Below are 19,628 nucleotides of genomic sequence, written 5' to 3' on the forward strand. Positions count from 1 at the left end.
GCAGCTGGTGATGTCACCGGCGAATGCGCACTGCACTCTGAATGGAAGGCATACCGTCCATTGAGAGCTATGCTGCGGCTGTGTCTCCTGCACACATGCGTGGCAGTGACGTAATTGCGGCTTGGCCATTCCAACCGTAGGAGTCCACAAACCCAGAAAGAAGACCGGTTAAAGATGGAAGTCCTGTCAGCAATGACAGCACACTGCTGGAGGGCTTTGTTTTAAGGTAAGTGTGAATACTAGCACATTATGACACTGAATTGCAGTGTCATAATGTTAGTAAATGTTTTTTCATGACACTTTACTACCACTCTAATGCGTTCAAATAAAAAACTTCTGCATGTAGCTCCCCCCCCCCCAGCCCCCCTAATACTTACCTGAGTCTTGATCCTGTGATGTGCATGAGAGCAGAGGCTCTCTCTGGCAGGGGACCTGAAATGAGGATCGGGGCTGCTCTGTGCAAAACCATTGCATAGAGCAGATAAGTATAACATGTTTGTTATTTTTTTTAATCATGCCTTTACAATCACTTTAATTTTCACCCGATTTTAAAAACAAAATGACACTGTTACCACCTGTCCAACAGAGCTCACCTGAAGCCGCTGTAAAAGGGAAAAATATATAATGCAGAACTACATTACCTGGAATCATCAGGATTGGTTAACCAATTCAGTGACTGGAAACAACACTGCATTCCTTGACAGATTGGTGCATCCCACTCATAAAGTTCACAGTAATCATCAGGGTGCAGAACTACATTGAAAACAATGCCTGGGAGGACGCTGATTTATATTAAAGCCCTTGGAATTGGGCCAAAGAAGAGATTCTATTTTTTTTTAAACAGGGGTCATTCTGGGTCCTAGAGCATTCACTTGCTGTTGTATCAGCTTTCTTACAATTTTAGGAATCCAAGGTCTAATACTGCAAACCTATTAGTGGGCCACTGTACTAATGCTGCTTTTGCCCCTTTGTAAACTGATTCTGTGAACTCCTACTGTTTGGACAAAAAATCTACAGGTCTAAAGCTGGATACACATTAAAAATCAGAAGACATTTTCCCTACGAGGAATGACTGGTCGATTATCTGATCATTAGCATAGTGCTTTTGACAGCCGATTTCAACTGTTCAGACAAAAAAAAAAAAATGAAGGTGCAAGCTAGAAAATTTTTATCGTACGTGAATACAACTTATGACTTTCGCTCAATGTGTACAGTAATTATTATTATACAGTATTTATATAGCGCCAAAGGGTTTGCTCAGCGCTGTACAATAGCAAGGGGGACAGAACATGAGACAAGACAGAAACAATACAATACACGAGGGGTTCAAGGGCCCTGCTCTTTCGAGCTTACAATCTAGGAGGGAGGGAAAAGTGGTACAGGAGGAAATGGCTGTGGGGGATGGAGTGGTGGTAGGAGTGGAGGAGGTCAGTTGTTAGGTGAGGGTGGGGTAGGCTTCCCTGAAGAGGTGGGTTTTCAGGGTGCGCCGGAAGGTGAGGAGGGTAGGTGACAGTCTGATGGATTGGGGTAGGGAGTTCCAGAGGATGGGGGAAGTCCTGGAGAAATCCTGCAATCGGGCGTGGGAGGAGGAGATCAGGGAGCTAGAGAGTAGGAGGTCCTGTGAGGAGCGAAGGGCACGGGTAGGGTTGTATTTGGGTATCAGGTTGGTTAGGTAGTTTGGGGCGGCATTGTGAATGGCTTTGTAGGTCAGAATTAGCAGTTTGAATTTGATGCGCTGGACAATCGGGAGCCAGTGAAGGGATTGGCAGAGGGGTGGCGGCAGATGTGTAGCGGTTGGTGAGGTGGATGAGTCTAGCCGCTGAGCTTAGGATAGACTGGAGTGGGGATAGCATTTGTTTGGGTAGGCCAGTGAGAAGGGAGTTGCAGTAGTCCAGGCGTGAGATGATGAGGGAGTGAACGAGTTGTTTAGTAGTGTCTGGGGTGAGGAATGTACGTATCTTGGAGTAATCATACAGAAATAACCGAATTAAAAAGAAAAAACATCCATGATCAGAAGCAAAGAACGACCCGGAAGAAGGTGGCAGCAAACATAAAAATCGTACACAAGAAAGAACTTCTGCCTTTGTCTGGGAATTTTCCTACAAGTTAATATCAATGTCGGTTACATCATGATATGCACCTTCATAGAAAATCAGATGATTGTTTTTTCTCATAATGTGTACCCCACTTAATTTAGGTGCCTCTTCCAAAGTCATTGGAAACTCAGGTTCAGTGCTCCTAGTTTCATTTTTTGCATGGTTCAATTATCTTCAAGGGATGTATTAGGCTCCTTTTACACGGGGCGGACTCCTTAACGGGGGATCTCTGATCTGTCTGTCGATTCCCGCTGAGCAAGCAGATGACAGGTCCATGTCGCTACACTTATGCAGAGCTGACATGGACATAGCCCGCTGATCTCTATGGGCAGTCGGATGGAAACGGACTGCCTGTAAGTTTCCATCTGACTGCCATCAGATTCGATGGGAGGGGAACGGATGCCAATCCGTCTCTTTTTGGCAGATCATCGGACCACTCATTTGTAGAGAATCTGTGGCTAGACTTAAAAATTGCTGTTCACAGACACTCTCCATCCAATCTGACAGAGCTTGAGCTATTTTGCAAAGAAGAATGGGCAAACCTTTCACTCTCTAGATGTGTGAAGCTGGTAGAGACATCCCCAAAAAGTCTTGCATCTGTAATTGCAGTGAAAGCTGGTTCTACAAAAGTATTGACTCAGGGGGGCTGAATACGAATGCACGCTACGTTTTTCACAAATTTATTTGTAAAAAAACTTTGAAAACCATTTGTTATTTTCCTTCCACTTCCCAATTACGTGTCACTTTGTGTTGGTCTATCACATAAAGTCCCAATAAAATACATTTACGTTTTTGGTTGTAACATGACAAAATGTGGAAAATTTCAAGGGGTATGAATACTTTTTCAAGGCACTGTACCTTTTGTTAGAAAATGGCTCTGCTGTGCCTCTCACTGGAGTAATGGGAGGCGTTTTGGTTCCTTCAGACTCATCCTACCATATCCTGCCCAGTTATATCTTTTTTAGATATAAGAAGTAAGTATGAAATAAGTGAAAAAAACTTTGGTGTGAAAAAAAATGTTTGTGTGTGTGTGTGCACGTGCGTATGATTGAAGCACTCTGCTCTACGATCCTGTTCTCCTATTTCATAATTCCTTGGCCTTATTTCAAGTACGTGCTCCTCCTATTATGAGATGAAGTCATTTTTACAGGTATCTGACTGGCATTTATAGCTTAGAAGAGCAAGCTCATGTTCTTGTTTTATAGCTGGGCAGGATGTGACAGGATAACCAAGCAGAGGTTTCTAAAAGCTGCTAATTAGCTGTACTGATTCTGTTTGGTTTGGAACCATTTAGTAACAAAGGAATGTGTCATACTGATTAAGTGAGCACAGGGGTATGTCGTGTGTGTACTGAGTCCCCAGGTGAGTGCATGAGCTAGGTATTCTGTTTGCTTAAGGGCTGACACAAATAAATGTACTGCAAACAAGTGGCTGGGTAATACACTGTTCTATTCACAGGGACTATAATGTAATGTGTTTGCAGCTCATCTTCCATCACCCATCCAATCAAAAAGAAAAGAAATGAAAAATGAGCTGTCTGAACCTGGACCATCTCTCACAGTTCGAAGAACAAGTGCAAACAGATACGCTTGAAAGCTTTTCAGCTGTTGACAGGAAGATGTGTCCATGGAGAAATATGATGTTTGCACAACTGGCACTCCAATCACCTGGGCTTTCTCTGGGTATTGGGTAGCTGGAGGTAGGAATGACTCATTTTTGCACTATTTAAGATGATTACAAGTAGAATGTTGGACTTTAAATAATGAATATTACCTTTAACTCAGAACCCAGGAAGGCTTCTTCCTGGGTGTGGGTTGCATCCTGTTCTTTTGTGTACATGTATGTACGCCAAGCTCATTATCAGTGATGTCTCATAGATATGTACACATTTGGGCTTGACTTGAGTAAGAGGTTAGTTATCTTGAACATACAGTCATAATTTTTTGAACGCTACCTCAAAGAATGTTAGATAGATGGAAAGATAATTTACACAAATACAAAGGAGTCCTAATATTCTTAAAGGGAACCTGTCATGACATGCAAGAATATGCATTTTGAGACCTAAAGAGTAACTTCAATCCTACCTGTAGTGGATTCACCCCCACCCAGACACCGCCATTATGGCACATGTGCAGATGCACCAAAGGGCTCTGCCCAGCCTTTGGGTCCTGGTACAGCCCTTTTGGCACATCTGCAAAAGTGTAGGCAATTTCCTGTAAATGTGCAAAGATGGTACAAAGGTTCGGTATTTCCCCAATAGCTGTCTTTGTGCATGTATGAGAAACCCTGCACGTGTGCAGATGTACTGCAGGGCTCACTAAGCACTGCACAGCACATACACAGGGGATGGGAGACAAAAGTGTAATTCTCACCTAGACATGAAATAAGGAAGTGCAATGGCATTAATTTTAAACAATATGTTCATGTCAAAATTGTAGGGGTGGGAGGGGGAGGCAGGCAAAGCAGTATATACACAGTACTTTAGGGTGAAGGTCTGCTTTGACGTATTTACCCATTATTTAACATTACTAAAGCTAGCCCTACACAACTAGATTTCCCTTGCCCAGCCGGCAGGTGAACAAAAGAAAATCCTTTGATTCCCCTCATCAGCTGTACTACTGTATTCAGGCAGCTGTGACACATGCAGGTGCCAAAATACTGATTTCATCTGGTAGGTTGCAGTCACTGGTTTAGCCAATTAGTGCTGATGGGGCCACGCACAGTTTGAATTTCAGCCACTTCGGCAGGAATTGGCGAAAATGTGAGTTGTCTATAGACAGCTTTACTTTGCTGGAGTCTGACTCTTTAACCTAAAAGTTCAGGTCACCAAAAGTCTGACAGTGGCTACCATATCATCTGGCTGATCCCATACATTATCTCCCAGCTCCTGAGTGTGCATGGAATTGCCAAATACCATTATTAGATTTATTTTTCTTGGTGAGGAATAGACTTTTTCAGAATCTGGGAGAGGTATAATGTCAGGAATAGGACTGGAACCTAGACTACAGGTGGCTCTCCAGCAGAAAACGTTTGCCTACACTAAAACACATATGTTTCACTGCATAATAAATAAAAATGTCAATTATTACTGTGACTAATTTATATCTACTGTATATTTGGTATCAGTCAATTTTAAGGGTCTTTTATGTGTGTTAAGACTCACCTTTATGCACATTTCTGTGCATTTTTAAGATGCATTAATCAAATCTAAAAATGCGTGATATAGGCGGACACAGGTAATTCTGTATGAGAATATGTGTGTACACAGCCAAAACATACAAGCTATTGAACAGGAACTAGGTTTTACATGACTGTTAAAGCGCCAGCATCTGAAGGCAGAAAGTAGATGCTAACCCTGGATAAAGTTTGAACAGAAGATGACGTTGGCCTTCAAAGAGAAAGAAATGTGTTTTTGGATTGTCCCCCTGACTTTTATGGGAATAAAGTTATATCTGGACCTCGAGTGGGGGGTGTGGCACTTCAGTTTTTATTTTTGTTACATTTACACTACAAGCCAAGGAAAATGTGGAGATCCTCTGGGGTGTAGAAGATGCCTGTCCAGAAACCAGATCATTTACATCATCAATGCTTTAAGAGCAATTGCAGTGAAATAACTCTACAGGCCCAGTGCTATTTTTTTCACTTTCATCAGTTCAGGAAAGAAAGGACATTTTCTTGAGAAATATTGTGATGAGATAATAAATCCCTGTTCTTTGCTTTTCATGCAAGTGCTTAACCCATTCGTGTCAGCCCTGGTGTCCCTTTAACCACTTGCCTACTGGTCACTTTTACCCCCTTCGTGCCCAGGCCAATTTTCACCTTTCAGTGCTGTCGCACTTTGAATGTCAATTGCATAGTCATGCAACATTGTACTCATATGGAATTTATATCATTTTTGTTCACACAAAATAGAGCTTTCTTTTTGTGGTATTTAATCACCACTAAGTATATTATTTTTTTGCACTATAAACACAAAAAGAAGAAAAAAATTTGAAAAAAAAAAGTTTTTCTTTGTTGTGTTGATAAAATTTTGCAAACATGTAATTTTTCTCCTTCACTGATGTGCGTTGATGAGGCTGCACTGATGATGTGGCACGGATAAGCAGCACTGATGAGGTGGCACTGGTGGGCATTGATGAGGAGGCACTGATCTGATATGCAGCAATGATGGGCACTGACTGACAGCACAGCTGGGCACTGGTCAGCAGGGTACTGAAGATCGGTGCAGATGTCCTTTGTGTCATTTTCTGGTTATCGGCAGTACTTTTTCCTCATGCTGTGACAGTGTGAGGAAAGTGCTGCCGATAACTGGCAACTGTATTTACATTGTGATTTGCTGTGTCATTGGACACAGCTGATCACGTGGTAAAAGGCTGCTGTGATTAGCCCTTTACCTCATCATGTGGTCAGCTGCGTCCGTAGGACACAGTGATCATGGAGAGCGCCAGGTGTGCGCAGGAGGGCACATTCAGGTAGGACATCATATGATGCCCTCCCAGAACTGGACAACCGCACTGTAGGCGTCATTCGGCTATAGCACTGTTGTCAAGTAGTTAAAAGGTTCTGAATGCCCAGTGGTTTGGAAGGATCAGCAAGTGACCACTGTGGTTGGCTGTCTATTGTTAGTGGGGACCAAGAGCTATCTCTGACAGATCGGTCTTTGTGCTGGAAGCAGGCTCTCAGCACAGAAATATCGGCCTCCCTATGACACATATGGGCATTAAAGCCCACACTTTTTCTGCTGCACATACAGTGGATATAAAAAGTCTACATACCCCTGTTAAAATGTCAGGTTTCTGTGATGTAAAAAAATGAGACAAAGATAAATCATTTCAGAACGTTTTCCACCTTTAATGTGACCTATAAACTGTACAACACAATTCAAAAACAAATTTAAATCTTTTAGTTGGAGGGAAATGAAAAACTAAAAGAATATGGTTGCATAAGTGTACACACCCTTAAACTAATACTTTGTTGAAGCACCTTTTGATTTTATTCCAACACTCAGTCTTTTGGGTATGAATCTATCAGCATGGCACATCTTGACTTGGCAATATTTGCCCACTCTTCCTTGCAAAAACACTCCAAATCTGTCAGATTGCGAGGGAATCTTCTGTGCACAGCCCTCTTCAGATCGCCCCACAGATTTTTGATCAGATTCAGGTCTGGGCTCTGGCTGGGTCATTCCAAAACTTTAATCTTCTTCTGGTGAAGCCATTCCTTTGTTGATTTGGATGTATTCTTTGGGTCGTTGTCATGCTGAAAGATGAGGTTCATCTTCATGTTCAGCTTTCTAGCAGAAGCCTGAAGGTTTTGTGCCAATATTGACTGGTATTTGGAATTGTTCATAATTACCTAGACCTTGACTAAGGCCCCATTTCCAGCTGAAGAAAAACAGCCCCAAAGCATGACACTGCCGCCACCATGCTTCACTGTGGGTATGGTGTTCTTTTGGTGATGTGCAGAATTGTTTTTGCGCCAAACATATCTTTTGGAATTATGGCCAAAAAGTTCAGCCTTTAATGTTGCTGTAGGCCTCTTGGCAGCCTCCCAGACCAGTTTTCTTCTCATCAGTTTTGGAGGGGCGTCTAGTTCTTGGTAATGTCACTGTTGCACCATATTTTCTCCCCTTGATGATGACTGTCTTCACTGTGTTCCATGGTATATATAATGCCTTGGAAATTCTTTTGTACCCTTCTCCTGATATCTTTTAACAATGAGGTCCGTCTGATGCTTTTGAAGCTCTCTGCTGACCATGGCTTTTGCTGTAGGATGCGAAAATTTCAGGAAAGACCTACTAGAACAGCTGAACTTTATTTGGGGTTAATCAGAGGCACTTTGATGGCAGGTGTGTACTGACTCCTACTTAACATGATTTTGAATGTGATTACTTAATTCTGAACACAGCTACATCCCCAGTTATAAGAGGGTGTACACACTTATGCAACCACCTTATTTTAGTTTTTTAGGTTTACTCCCCCCCCCCCCCCCTAAAAACTTTCAGTTTGTTTTTCAATTGAGTTGTAAGTTTATAGGTCACATTAAAGGTGGAAAAAGTTCTGAAATGATTCATCTTTGTCTCCATTTTTTTAACATCAAAGAAACCTGACATTTTAACAGGGGTGTGTGGACTTTTTATATCCACTGTATGTGTTATGCAGGTGGCAATTGGTAATAACAGAAAAAATCTCTATAAGTAAAATTTTAAGACTGTAAAGAAAACAATTAATACCTACATGCTCTGTTACAAAGAAGCAGTAGCTTAGGAATCTTCAGCATCCCACACCTAGTCCACCAATGCCTCAACAACTCTTCTTGCTTCAGTTCCATCCACTGGCCTATATGTCACTACTGAACTCCATAGTGATATATGGACCATCGGGAACAACTACAGCTTGCAGTGGGGTTTCAGGAAGAAAAATCTTCTACCACCATAGCTCTACAACTGAGTTCAGACTGGTGATGTGGGAGACAAGACAGGTAAGTATTAAAAGTGTTATACTATCCATTTTCTTAAAAAATATAGCAACAGGGTAGCTTTAAAGGATCATCTCAGATTAAAAAACAGACCTTGCACTCCATGCAAGGTGCCCTTTTTAAATAGGATCCCCTCTCCCTTAATGAAAGGCTCAGTAAAAAAAAGTTAGACACTATACTTGTCTTTCTTATGGCTTCGGTGAAGCAGGGGGTGAAAACATCCTCTCCTTGTCAACGAGACCCAAGGCATCAAAGTGTAATATTCACGAACCTGGCAAACTCCAACCAAATTTTCACTCTTACAACCACAGATGTAATCACAGTAGTAGTAGGACTCCACTGAGGAAAGGCTGCAAAAAGTATGATAAGGAAAACTCCACACTGCATACAAGCTTTAAAAGGACAAAGCCTCTTGTCCATGTGGAATATTTTTATAGTGTAAAGATGAGCAAATGTAAAGTGCATGTCAGATTCACGCTAGATCTCACTGTGTGTACCTATCCCAGAAAGGATCCATTCTTGTCTTGTCAGTGGTGTGTGATAGGCAATGGTTAACGTGTTTTCGGGCCACTCTCCCTTCATCAGAGCCTTCATTGTAGCCCTGAAAACACGTTAGTCATTGCTTGTCACAAATGTTGATCCCTACTGGGTACACAGGTGTAGTGTGATCCAGTGTGGATCTGCTATGCACTGTGTTTATTCATATTGTGAGCACCTATTAATTATACAATAAATGTATTGTATATCACATGGACAAGGTGATCTGTCTTTTCTTATGTTTGCATTGCTGAATTTTCCCGATCTTGTGAGAACATGCTATATAATATATTGCTCAGAGTGTCTTCACTTTGAGATTTGTAATAACCTACATTTCCCAGATCTTGCTGGAATAAAGATGACATCACCCTCGCTTAGGCGCCACGGGCACAAAAAGTATGTATACCATATTTCTTGCTCATAAAGGTTCTTTTTTACCCTTTGCTAAGCAGGAAGGAAGCCCCATTTAAAAGGCAGACCCTGCATTTTCAGTGAAAGGTCTGCTATAAAGCGACCTTATTTTTAGATAGTTTGAATCACAAGCTGGCTTCTGCCTTCTCCAAGGAAACAGCTAAATATACGTATGAGATTTCTACAGTATACTGAAGCTGTATTCTCTGCCAAGGAATCTGTGTTTCTATCCATCCAGCCTCACCGTATTCTTCACCCAATGGGGTGGGGTGTAACATTAAAACATGGTATAAATAAATGGACTTGGCCTTTAAAAACACAATTCCTGCAATTCGTTATAAGAGTGTCTAAGACACTCTTTAGAAGTCCAAAGCACCTACAAACAACAAATGTCAGTGTGGGCGACAGGTACATGAATCTAGGGCATGCACTGAGTGTGATGGCGCACTGTGTCTGAAGGCGCACTGACACTCTGACCTCAGTACATTAGCTCTCTATCAGGTCTGTTCCACTTGTTATTGACAGCAAGCCATGAATGGATCTTTAGCCAATAGACAGCCTGCTATTGGCTAAAGAACCCGCCCACAGCCTGCTGTCAATTACATGATGAGTGCAGACGTGATGAGGAACTAATGTCTCAACTTTCCCATCAGGCTCCACCCACTGCAATGCCATTGGTTGTTAGGAGGTTGTCAAATGTAAAGCCAACAACGCCCTTAACAAACCAGTGACTTCAAGAGAGCAGCAGCGGCATATATGCCGCTCTGCTACAGTGTGGACAGGGGCAGGCACTTTGCCTGTCTCTGTACACCAATTAAGAGTAGGTCTTAATTACCTCCAATTTAATTATCTACAAACTGGAGGTGATTATTTTTCAATCTGGTGCATTAATAGCGCCGCTTTGTAAAGTGGAGCTATTAAGAACTACCTGAATCTGCTGTGCAGGTTGGTAAAGTTACTGAAATGGGCGGTAGAGATTCTTGAATACGACACAGGACATTTAAAAGGGCCAATGTGCCAAACAACGGACCTTATTTCTTCACTGAATTCCCCCAAATATGTTTCAACAAATACACAGCTGCTTGACAGAACAACTTAAATTATAAAGATGAGGAAAAAAGGTGGTGTTCTGTAGTTCACCTGGGGAGAATTCAGACAGGGCTGGTAGCACAGTTTGGGATTTCATTGCAGCGCATGCAATGTGCTGCCAACTCAAACAAAAAATTAGTAGCTCACTGGATTTCTGGCAAGAACAACAGTTATTTTTCTGCACATGCAACATTAATAAAAAGACAAAGCTTTTTAATGTAAGCTCTGCATGTATTGCAGAGATCTACTTCATTTTTTTTTTTAATTTTACCTAGACATACACAAGTACATTTTGCAGTTTGCCTAGCATGCTGCCATCTATAGTGTGACTGCGGTGTACACCTTTCGAAATGTGTTAGAAGCTTGTAATACATTTCCTGACTACAATTTCTGTCAGCGCAGATCAAATATTAGATTCTTGGCTAGGCTTGAAATTCTTTTCTTCGGCCCTGGTGGAGCTTTTGAGGAAAAATGTCACCTTTTGTGTTATTCTTGTGTCATTCAGCTGGGCAGCTGAAACAAAGCAGAAGTGTGATTAATGAAATGGGTCTGTATGTTTACTTTAGCACATTTCTGTATGAGAATGCTGATATAATCCATGTACACAAGGAAATCAGTAGGAACACCTACAGGTCACTAAAATATAATGATCCATCACCTACGGTGTTTCATGTAGAGAGATTGTTCACACCTAAGCATATATTTTATGTGTTTTCTTCATGTTTTTTCTAATGCTCTTTAAACAACTTTTAAAGCGTTTTTTTCAGCTGTGTTGTGGTGCGTTTTTATGGTTTCCAAGGATACAAGCAGGCCAGAAGTTCATTACTGGTACGTTTTTCTTGCTGTTGGTTTTAAACGTGTATGCACTCACAATTAACATGTGTTTATATGATCCTTGCTGCATTTTAACGGCCATACTGCAAAATGTCTTGTTTTGTAAAAATCCAGAAGGCTTTGTATATAAGTACACACTTCTCTGGGAGGGCGACGTGTACCTGGCGCTCTGTGATATCTGTGTCTTTCAGACACAGCTGATCACATGTCATGGTAAAGGACCAATCAGAGCGGGCCTTTACCATGTGAACAGCTGTGTCCAATCACAGCTGATCATAATGTAAATACACTTGCCAGTTATCCACAGCACTTTCCTGAAGCTGTCACAGCATGAGGAAAGTACTGCTGATGACCGGCAAGTGTGAAAGGGGGCATCTACAGTACACTGAGAATCAGTGCATCGCCAACAGTGCCCATCAGTGCTGCCTATCATTGTCAATCAGGGTCCATCAGTGCTGCCAATCAGTGCCCAGCAGTGCTGCCAGTCAGTGTCCATTAGTGCTGCCAGTCAGTGCCACCTATCAGTGCCCTTCAATGTTACCTATTAGTGCCCTTTAATGTCGCCTAAGATTGCCCATCAGTGCAGCCTCATCAGTGCCCACCAGTGTAGCCTCATCAATGCCCACCAGTGCCGCCTCATCAGTGCAGCCCATCAGTGCTGCCTCATCAGTGCCCATTAGTGCAGCCTATCAGTGCCCATCAGTGTACATCAGTGAAAGAGAAAAATTACCGGTTTGCAAAATTCTAGAATAGAAACTAAAACCTTTTTTATTTCAGAATTTTTGGTCTTTTTTGTTTGTTTAGCAAAAAGTAAAAACCCCGGTGGTGATTAAATACCATAAAAAGAAAGCTCTATTTGTGTGAAAAAAAATTATAAAAATTTCACTGGATTTTGCAGCACTGAAAGCTGAAAATTGGCCTGGGCAGAAAGGGGGTAAAAGTGCCCAGTAGGCAAGTGGTTAAAGCCCACCTAAAGTCTAATACAAAGTTAAAGCTAAACTCCAGAAAAAAAGTTGAATAAGCAGTTGCAATGCATATAGGAACTGTTTTACATGCCAAATTGATTTGTATTTCTGTTCATCCAGTCCTAACTTTTACACAACACAGTCAGATGGATGGCACAACCTTATTTGTTACAGTTAAATAATACAGTGGTGTCACCTTGCCCCAGTCTGTGGTTCTATTTCCAAATGTGCTTTTTTAAGTTCTCCTGCAGAAGCACAAAGAAACAAGCAATGCTGAGTACCGAAAAGGCAATAATTGGCCAAGGAAACCTATGACACATCATGCTGATTTCCCTTCAAAGATATTAAGGGGCAGCATCAGCTCAGACCTAGCAGAAACCAGTGGAATCCTGGTGTACCCATCTACGATTCAGAGAACTCTGATCAGAATTGGTCTTTATTTTAAATATATGGAGTAAACACACCACGTAACAAAAATGCTTTAGCAATAAGTTTGTATTAGGCATATACTGTACATACAATTATACAATAGGTACAAATATCCAAGTACAGTGAAGAAAATAAGTATTTGATCCCCTGCTGATTTTGAATGTTTGCCCACTCACAAAGAAATTATCAGTCTAAAAATTGAATGGTAGGTGTATTGTAACACTGAGAGAATAGCAACAAAAAATTCAGCAGAAATGCATGTCTAACAAATTATGCACTGATTTGCATGTTCATGAGGGAAATAAGTATTTGATCCCCTTCACAAAATATGACTTAGTACTTGGTGGCAAATCCCTTGTTGGCAATCACAGAGGTCAGACATATCTCAGGAAGGATTTTGGCCCACTCCTCTTGGCAGATCCTCTCCAAGTCATTAAGGTTTGGTGGCTGACGTTTGGCAACTTGAACTTTCAGCTCCCTCCACAGAATTTCAAATCGGATTAAGGTCTGGAGACTGGCTAGGCCACTCCAGGACCTTAATGTGCTTCTTCTTGAGCCTCTCCTTTGTTGCCTTGGCCATGTGTTTTTGGTCATTGTCATGCTGGAAAACCCATTCACGACCCATTTTCAATGCCCTGTATGAGGGAAGAAGGTTCTCACCCAAGATTTGACGATACATTGCCCCGTCCATCATCCCTTTGATGCGGTGCAGTTGTCCTCTCCCCTTAGTAGAAAAACACCCCCAAAGCAGAATGTTTCCACCACCATGTTTGACAGTTGGGATGGTGTTCTTGGGGTCATAGGCAGCATTCCTCCTCCTCCAAACAAGGCAAGTTGAGTTGATGCCAAAGAGCTTGATTTTGGTCTCATCTGACCACAACACTTTCAACCAGTCCTCCTCTGACCTGTGGCATCAACAAGGCATTTTCCTCCACAAAACTGCCACTCACTGGATATTTTCTCTTCTGCGGACCATTCTCTGTAAACCCTGGAGATGGTTGTGCCTGAAAAATCCCAGTAGATCAGCAGTTTTTTAAATACTCAGACCAACCTGTCTGGCACTAACAAGCATGCTATGTTCAAAGTCACTTAAATCCCCTTTCTTCCCCATTCTGATAATCAGTTTGAACTTCAGCAAGACATCTTCACCACATCTATATGCCTAAATGCATTAAGTTGCTGCCATGTGATTGGCTGATTAGCAATTTGTGTTACCAAGCAGTTGAACAGGAGTACTCTCAGCTCCTCCTCTTTTCCCTGTATCACCATAGGAAGCTGCTTTCTATGGTGGCATACATGCAGTCTCAATTCTCACCACAAGGTGAGATCTTGCATGGTGCACCAGACCTAGGGAGACTGACAGTTGTTTTGTGTTTCTTCCATTTGCAAATGATTGCACCAAGTGTTGTCACCTTCTCACCAAGCTGTTTGGCGATAGTTTGGTAGCCCAGTCCAGCCTTGTGTAGGTCTACAATCTTCCCTCATGAACATGCAAATCAGGGCATAATTTGTTAGACATGCATTTCTTTTGAATTTTTTGTTGCTATTCTGTCTCTCAGTGTTACAATACACCTACCATTCGATTTTTAGACTGATCATTTTTTTGTGAGTGGGCAAACATTCAAAATCAGCAGGGGATCAAATACTTATTTCCTTCACTGTATGTCATATAACATCAAGCATAATACAGCATAGGTATTTGCTCCACTGTTAAATCCAACCAACAAAAATACATGCATGTATATAGGTACAACGAGCACCACTTAAATCATATAGCAGCTGATGCTCAGGAATTTATACAGATATTTAGTATCCAGAATAGAGTAATGAAAAGGATAGCTGAGCAAGACCCTGGGGGATGTATGAACCCCTTTTCTCAAGAACCTGCTACCTAATTTACCATCTGAGCACATGGTCTTTATATACAATGGCTGCTATTAGCAGCTACTTCCCATGCAGTCTGTTTGTGACATCACTTCCAGTTCCTGCTTCCAGGAGTTTCCGGAAACTTTGTAGCAAAGAAACATTGAGGTGTATACTTGCAATATTAACCCTCAGGTGCATTATGTTATAATGAAGCACTGGCATGTTCTGAGTAGAGAGCCAAAATTGACAGATACATTTAAAGAGTTATCTCTGTGCATAAATAAGCATGGAATATTAGAGACAGATTGGTCCATGTTGCTTTTTCTAATGATTAGCTGACCTCAGATACTAACTGATTATGCACCTATCAGACACCATGGGGTTAGTACTCATGCAGGCATTGCACTCAATGTAATTTTGTAAGAAGAAACAACAATTTTACATACCCAAGATAAGGAAAAATATTTCCAATCAAATAATTTATGAACTTCTCTTACAGGAATGTGATATATCTTCTCAAGTGTCCCTGTGGACAGGTATATGTTGGACAAACCTCATGTGAGATCTGGATCAGATTTGGTGAACACTGAACTGAAGTTTGCAGGGGTGACCTTAGGTAGGGGGGGAACACGGCTAGGCTGAAACTCCACAGGGAATTATATTGGATTTATAAACTAGACACTTTATACCCAAAGGGTATGAATGAAGAATGAAACCTTATAGTATTTCTTTAATCTGGTCTGGTGCCAACTTATGTTGGCCATACACTCATACTCATAGTTGAGTCGCTTAGCCTTGTTTCCATGTTCTATGCATGAAAACACAGGAGCTGGGGTGAGGAACTGGGGTGTAGATAAATGGCAGCAAGTGTTTTGGACTGATGAGTCAAAATTTTTAATGTTTGGTTGTAGCAAAAGGCATTTTGTTAACGAACGGCTGGAAAACGGTACAATAATAAGCTTCTGCAGGAAACAGTGAGGCATGGTAGAGGTTCCTTGCAAGTTTGGGGCTGCATTTCTGTATATAGAGTTGGAGATCTGCCATACCATGAGGGAGGTGAGCAATTGTCGACACATTTGATGCTGTTTTGAAGGCAAAGGGCGGTCAAACCAAATATTGATTTGATTTCTCTTCTGTTCATTTCCTTTTCGTTTTTGTCATTTGATAAAAACAAACCATGAACACTTCTACTTCTGAAAGCATTCGTAATTTACAGCATTTTTTACACCTGCTTACAAATTTTGCACTGTGCTGTATATTTGTATTAAATATGTGTAGAGTGTCCTAACTTGGGTGCATATTGCTTCTTCTAATATACTATATTTACCTGCTGTACACTTGTTCCTTTCCTAATCATAGCCATCAGAGTTCTTGTTAAGCATTTTTTGTACCACATTACATGCATCTTTTTGCTGTGCTAAGTTTTGCCCTGTCCCTGTGCAGTCTTGATCTATCAGAAGCTGGTTGGCACATGGCCCAGCCATGCTGTGTTTGGCAAATCTTGAAAGCAAGGAGGAGCCGGAAATGATGTCACTCACGGAAACTGGAACCGAAAGTGATGTCAAAAATATACGGCAGGGGAAGCAGCTGCTAGAAGCAACCATTGTATATAAGGAACATGTGCTCAGATGGCAAATTAGGAAGCAGGTTCTTGAGAAAGGGGGTTCTTACATCCCACAAACGTTGGATTTACCTCCTCTTCTCTCTTTTCACCAGGGTCTGGCTCAGCTACCCTTTTCATTACTCTTTTACGGGTACTGAATTCCTGTGTGTATTCCTGAACATCAGCTACTATATAATTTAAGTGGTGCTCATTGAACCTATATACATGCATTTTTGTTAATACCTATACTGTAACATACGTGGTATGACATAATTGTACTTATATTTGTACCTATTTCATAATTGTATGTATATGCGTAATACAACTTTATTGCTAAAGCATTTTTGTTATGTGGTATGCTTACTCTATACACTCACCGGCCACTTTATTAAGTACACCTGTTCAACTGCTTGGTAACACAAATTGCTAATCAGCCACTTACATGGCAGCAACTTAATGCATTTAGGCATATAGATGTGGTGAAGATGACTTGCTGAAGTTCAAACTGATTATCAGAATGGGAAAGAAAGGGGATTTAAGTAACTTTGAACGTGGCATGCTTGTAAGTGCCAGACGGGTTGGTCTGAGTATTTAAAAAACTGCTGATCTACTGGGATTTTTCAGGCACAACCATCTCTAGGGTTTACAAAGAATGGTCCGCAAAAGAGAAAATATCCAGTGAGTGGCAGTTTTGTGGATGAAAAATGCCTTGTTGATGTCACAGGTCAGAGGAGAATGGGCAAACTGGTTGCTGCAGCATTCAGATGATAGGGTCAGAATTTGGCATAAACGACATGAAAGCATGGATCCATCCTGCCTTGTATCAACAGTTCAGACTGTTGGTGGTGGTGTAATGGTGTGGGGGATATTTTCTTGGCACCAGCAAGGTGTACCTAATAAAGTGGCCCGTGAGTGTATATCTAAAATCACTGTAACAGATTGATGCACAGGGCAGGGGTTTAAGCACCCTAAAAAAACTCTTTTTAGTTGCTAAAAGGTGTAGATAATAGTGGTATGCAGACCTTTACTGCTAATTGCAGAATTGGTCTTCATGTAAGACTTGCAGCTAAAAAATCCATATCTCCGATGTGCAAACAAGGTAAAGTGACTTGCCTATTCCTGAAAAACGTGAACCGGCGTGGAGCAAAAAAGCAGGTACTCTAGAGTGAGGGGTCTAAATTTGAAATATTTGCCTGTCACAGGTGGCTATTTGTTCCTGAAAGAACTACAGAGCAGTACAAGGGAAAGTGTCAGCAGGCAATAGTGAAGCATGTTAGAGGTTATGTGCAGGTCTGGGGCTGCATTTCTGCACATGGGAGCTGGGGATTCCATCAGAGTTAATGGCCTCACTAAAGGTGAAAATAGAGGCATGTAATTATCCATCATGCAATACTATCTGGATACTGTTGGTTCTAAATTCATTCTGCAGTAGGTCAATTACCTCAATAAATCAGATAAAGTAATAAAATCATGACATATATTTAGCTAAAAAAAAAAGAACAACAACAAGGGGTCCTGGAAAAGATGGTATGGTGTCCACAGAGCCCTGATGCCAACATCGTTGAGTCTGTGTGGGATTACATCAAGAGACAAAAGAAAATGAGACAGCGTAATTCCACAGAAAACTTTTGATTAGTTCCCTTACATGTTTGAAACAACTTACCTGATAAGTTTCCTAATAAAAATGTGTGCAAGGGTACCTAGGAGAATTGATGCTGTTTTAAAGGCAAAAGGTGGACATGCCAATTATTTATGCCGCATCGATCCAATGCTGTATCTGTCCCATGCTGCTTCAAAGACCGAGAACTGAGAGATCAAAGACTTCTGATTGCTTAGTTCTCAGTCACTGGCTCTCTGCTCTGCCCCTCCAACACTCACTAAACTGCCAGGTTGTGGAGGGGGCAGGAGTGCCTGGCTCAGGCTCTCAGCAGCTCACTAAGAGGCTGAGTCAGCTGCTGGTCCAAGCATCTGGATTGTAAAGATGGGATCGATCCAGACCATGTATCGACTGAGTGATGCCAGCCTACAGCAGGCCCACTATCGGCTGAAAAGGGGGTCACAGGAATTCACAACAAACTGCACTCCTGTGATCCAAGAAAGTTTTGGCCATACTTCTTTTTTGATGTAGATTTTTGTTTCCTACTTATGCATTTCTTAGGCTCCATGCACACAAGCTTAAAAAAATGCCAGTGATTTTGGTAGAAAACATTCTTTTATTTTCTGCCTTTAAACGCTGAGCTTAAAAAAATGCCTATAGACTACCTAATGTGCATGGACACATAGGATAGCATTAGTTGCTTCTACAGGCAAAACGCTAAACTCCCCTAGGAGCAGCTTTTGCATGGAGCCTAAGTATATTAACCACTATCCTACAGGGCACTTATACTCCCTTCCTGCCCAGGCCAATTTCCAGCTTTCAGCGCTGTTGCACTTTGAATGACAATTGCGTGGTCATGCAACACTGTACCCATATGAAATTTTTATAATTTTTTCGTGACAGAGCTTTATTTTGGTGGTATTTAATCAACTCTGGGTTTTTATTTTTTCTTAAACAAACCAAAAACCACTGAAAAGTTTGACCAAAAAAAAACGTTTTTTCTTAGTTTTTGTTATAAAATTTTGTAAATAAGTGATTTTTCTCCTTCACTGATGTGCGCTAATGAGGCTGTAGTGATGGGCACTGATAGGCTGCACTGATGGACACTGATAGGTGGCACTGATGGGCACTGATGAGGAGGCACTGGTAGGTGGCACTGATGAGCATTGACAGGCATCACTGATGGGCACTGAAAGGCAGCACTCATATATGGCACTGATAGGCGGCACTGACAGGCAGTACTGACGGACACTGATAGGCGGCACTGATGCACACTGATAGGCGGCACTGATTGGCAGCACTAATAAGTGGCACTAACTGGCATTGATAGGTGGCACTAACTGGCACTGATGGGTGACACTGAAAGGCAGCTCAGATGGGCACTGATATGTGGCATTGATGTGCACTGAAATGTAGCATTGATGAGCACTGGCAGGTGGCATGGATGAGCACTGACAGCTGGCACTGCTGGGGCTACACAGATCATCAAGGCACACTGATCATCAGTGCCCTGATGATCAGTGTACATGTCCCCTCTGAGGGATGCCGATTACCATCTCTTCTCTCCTCTTGAGCTGTCAGCGTGACAGCTCGTGAGGAGAGAAATGCCGATAACACTGTTCAACAGGTAAAAAGTTTTGGGCATAAAATTAGCTAATCTTAATTTTGGGGTGCTGAAAACGAAAATGACCCTAAAAAATGTTGATTGGCTCTAGTTTCCATGA

General features: G+C 41.7%; 1 protein-coding gene across 3 annotated transcripts in view; it reads right to left on the reverse strand.

The window, feature by feature from the left end:
* PLEKHM3 (pleckstrin homology domain containing M3) overlaps nt 1-19,628 on the reverse strand; it is a 250,326-nt gene that overhangs the window by 30,403 nt on the left and 200,295 nt on the right. Inside the window, exon 8 of one of the 3 annotated variants that reach the window (XM_089671298.1) lies at nt 10,855-11,123. The exons of the other annotated variants lie outside the window; for them this stretch is intronic. Within the exon in view, the coding sequence (XP_089527424.1) occupies nt 11,108-11,123 (16 nt within the window). The 3' untranslated portion in view covers nt 10,855-11,107. Of the gene's footprint in view, nt 1-10,854; nt 11,124-19,628 lie in introns of those variants that run through there. 3 annotated transcript variants of the gene reach the window in all.

This window comes from Staurois parvus, unplaced genomic scaffold, assembly GCF_062004578.1.
Source record: "Staurois parvus isolate SC_StPar_1 unplaced genomic scaffold, SC_StPar_1.0 ptg000011l, whole genome shotgun sequence".
Classification (NCBI taxonomy): domain Eukaryota; kingdom Metazoa; phylum Chordata; class Amphibia; order Anura; family Ranidae; genus Staurois; species Staurois parvus.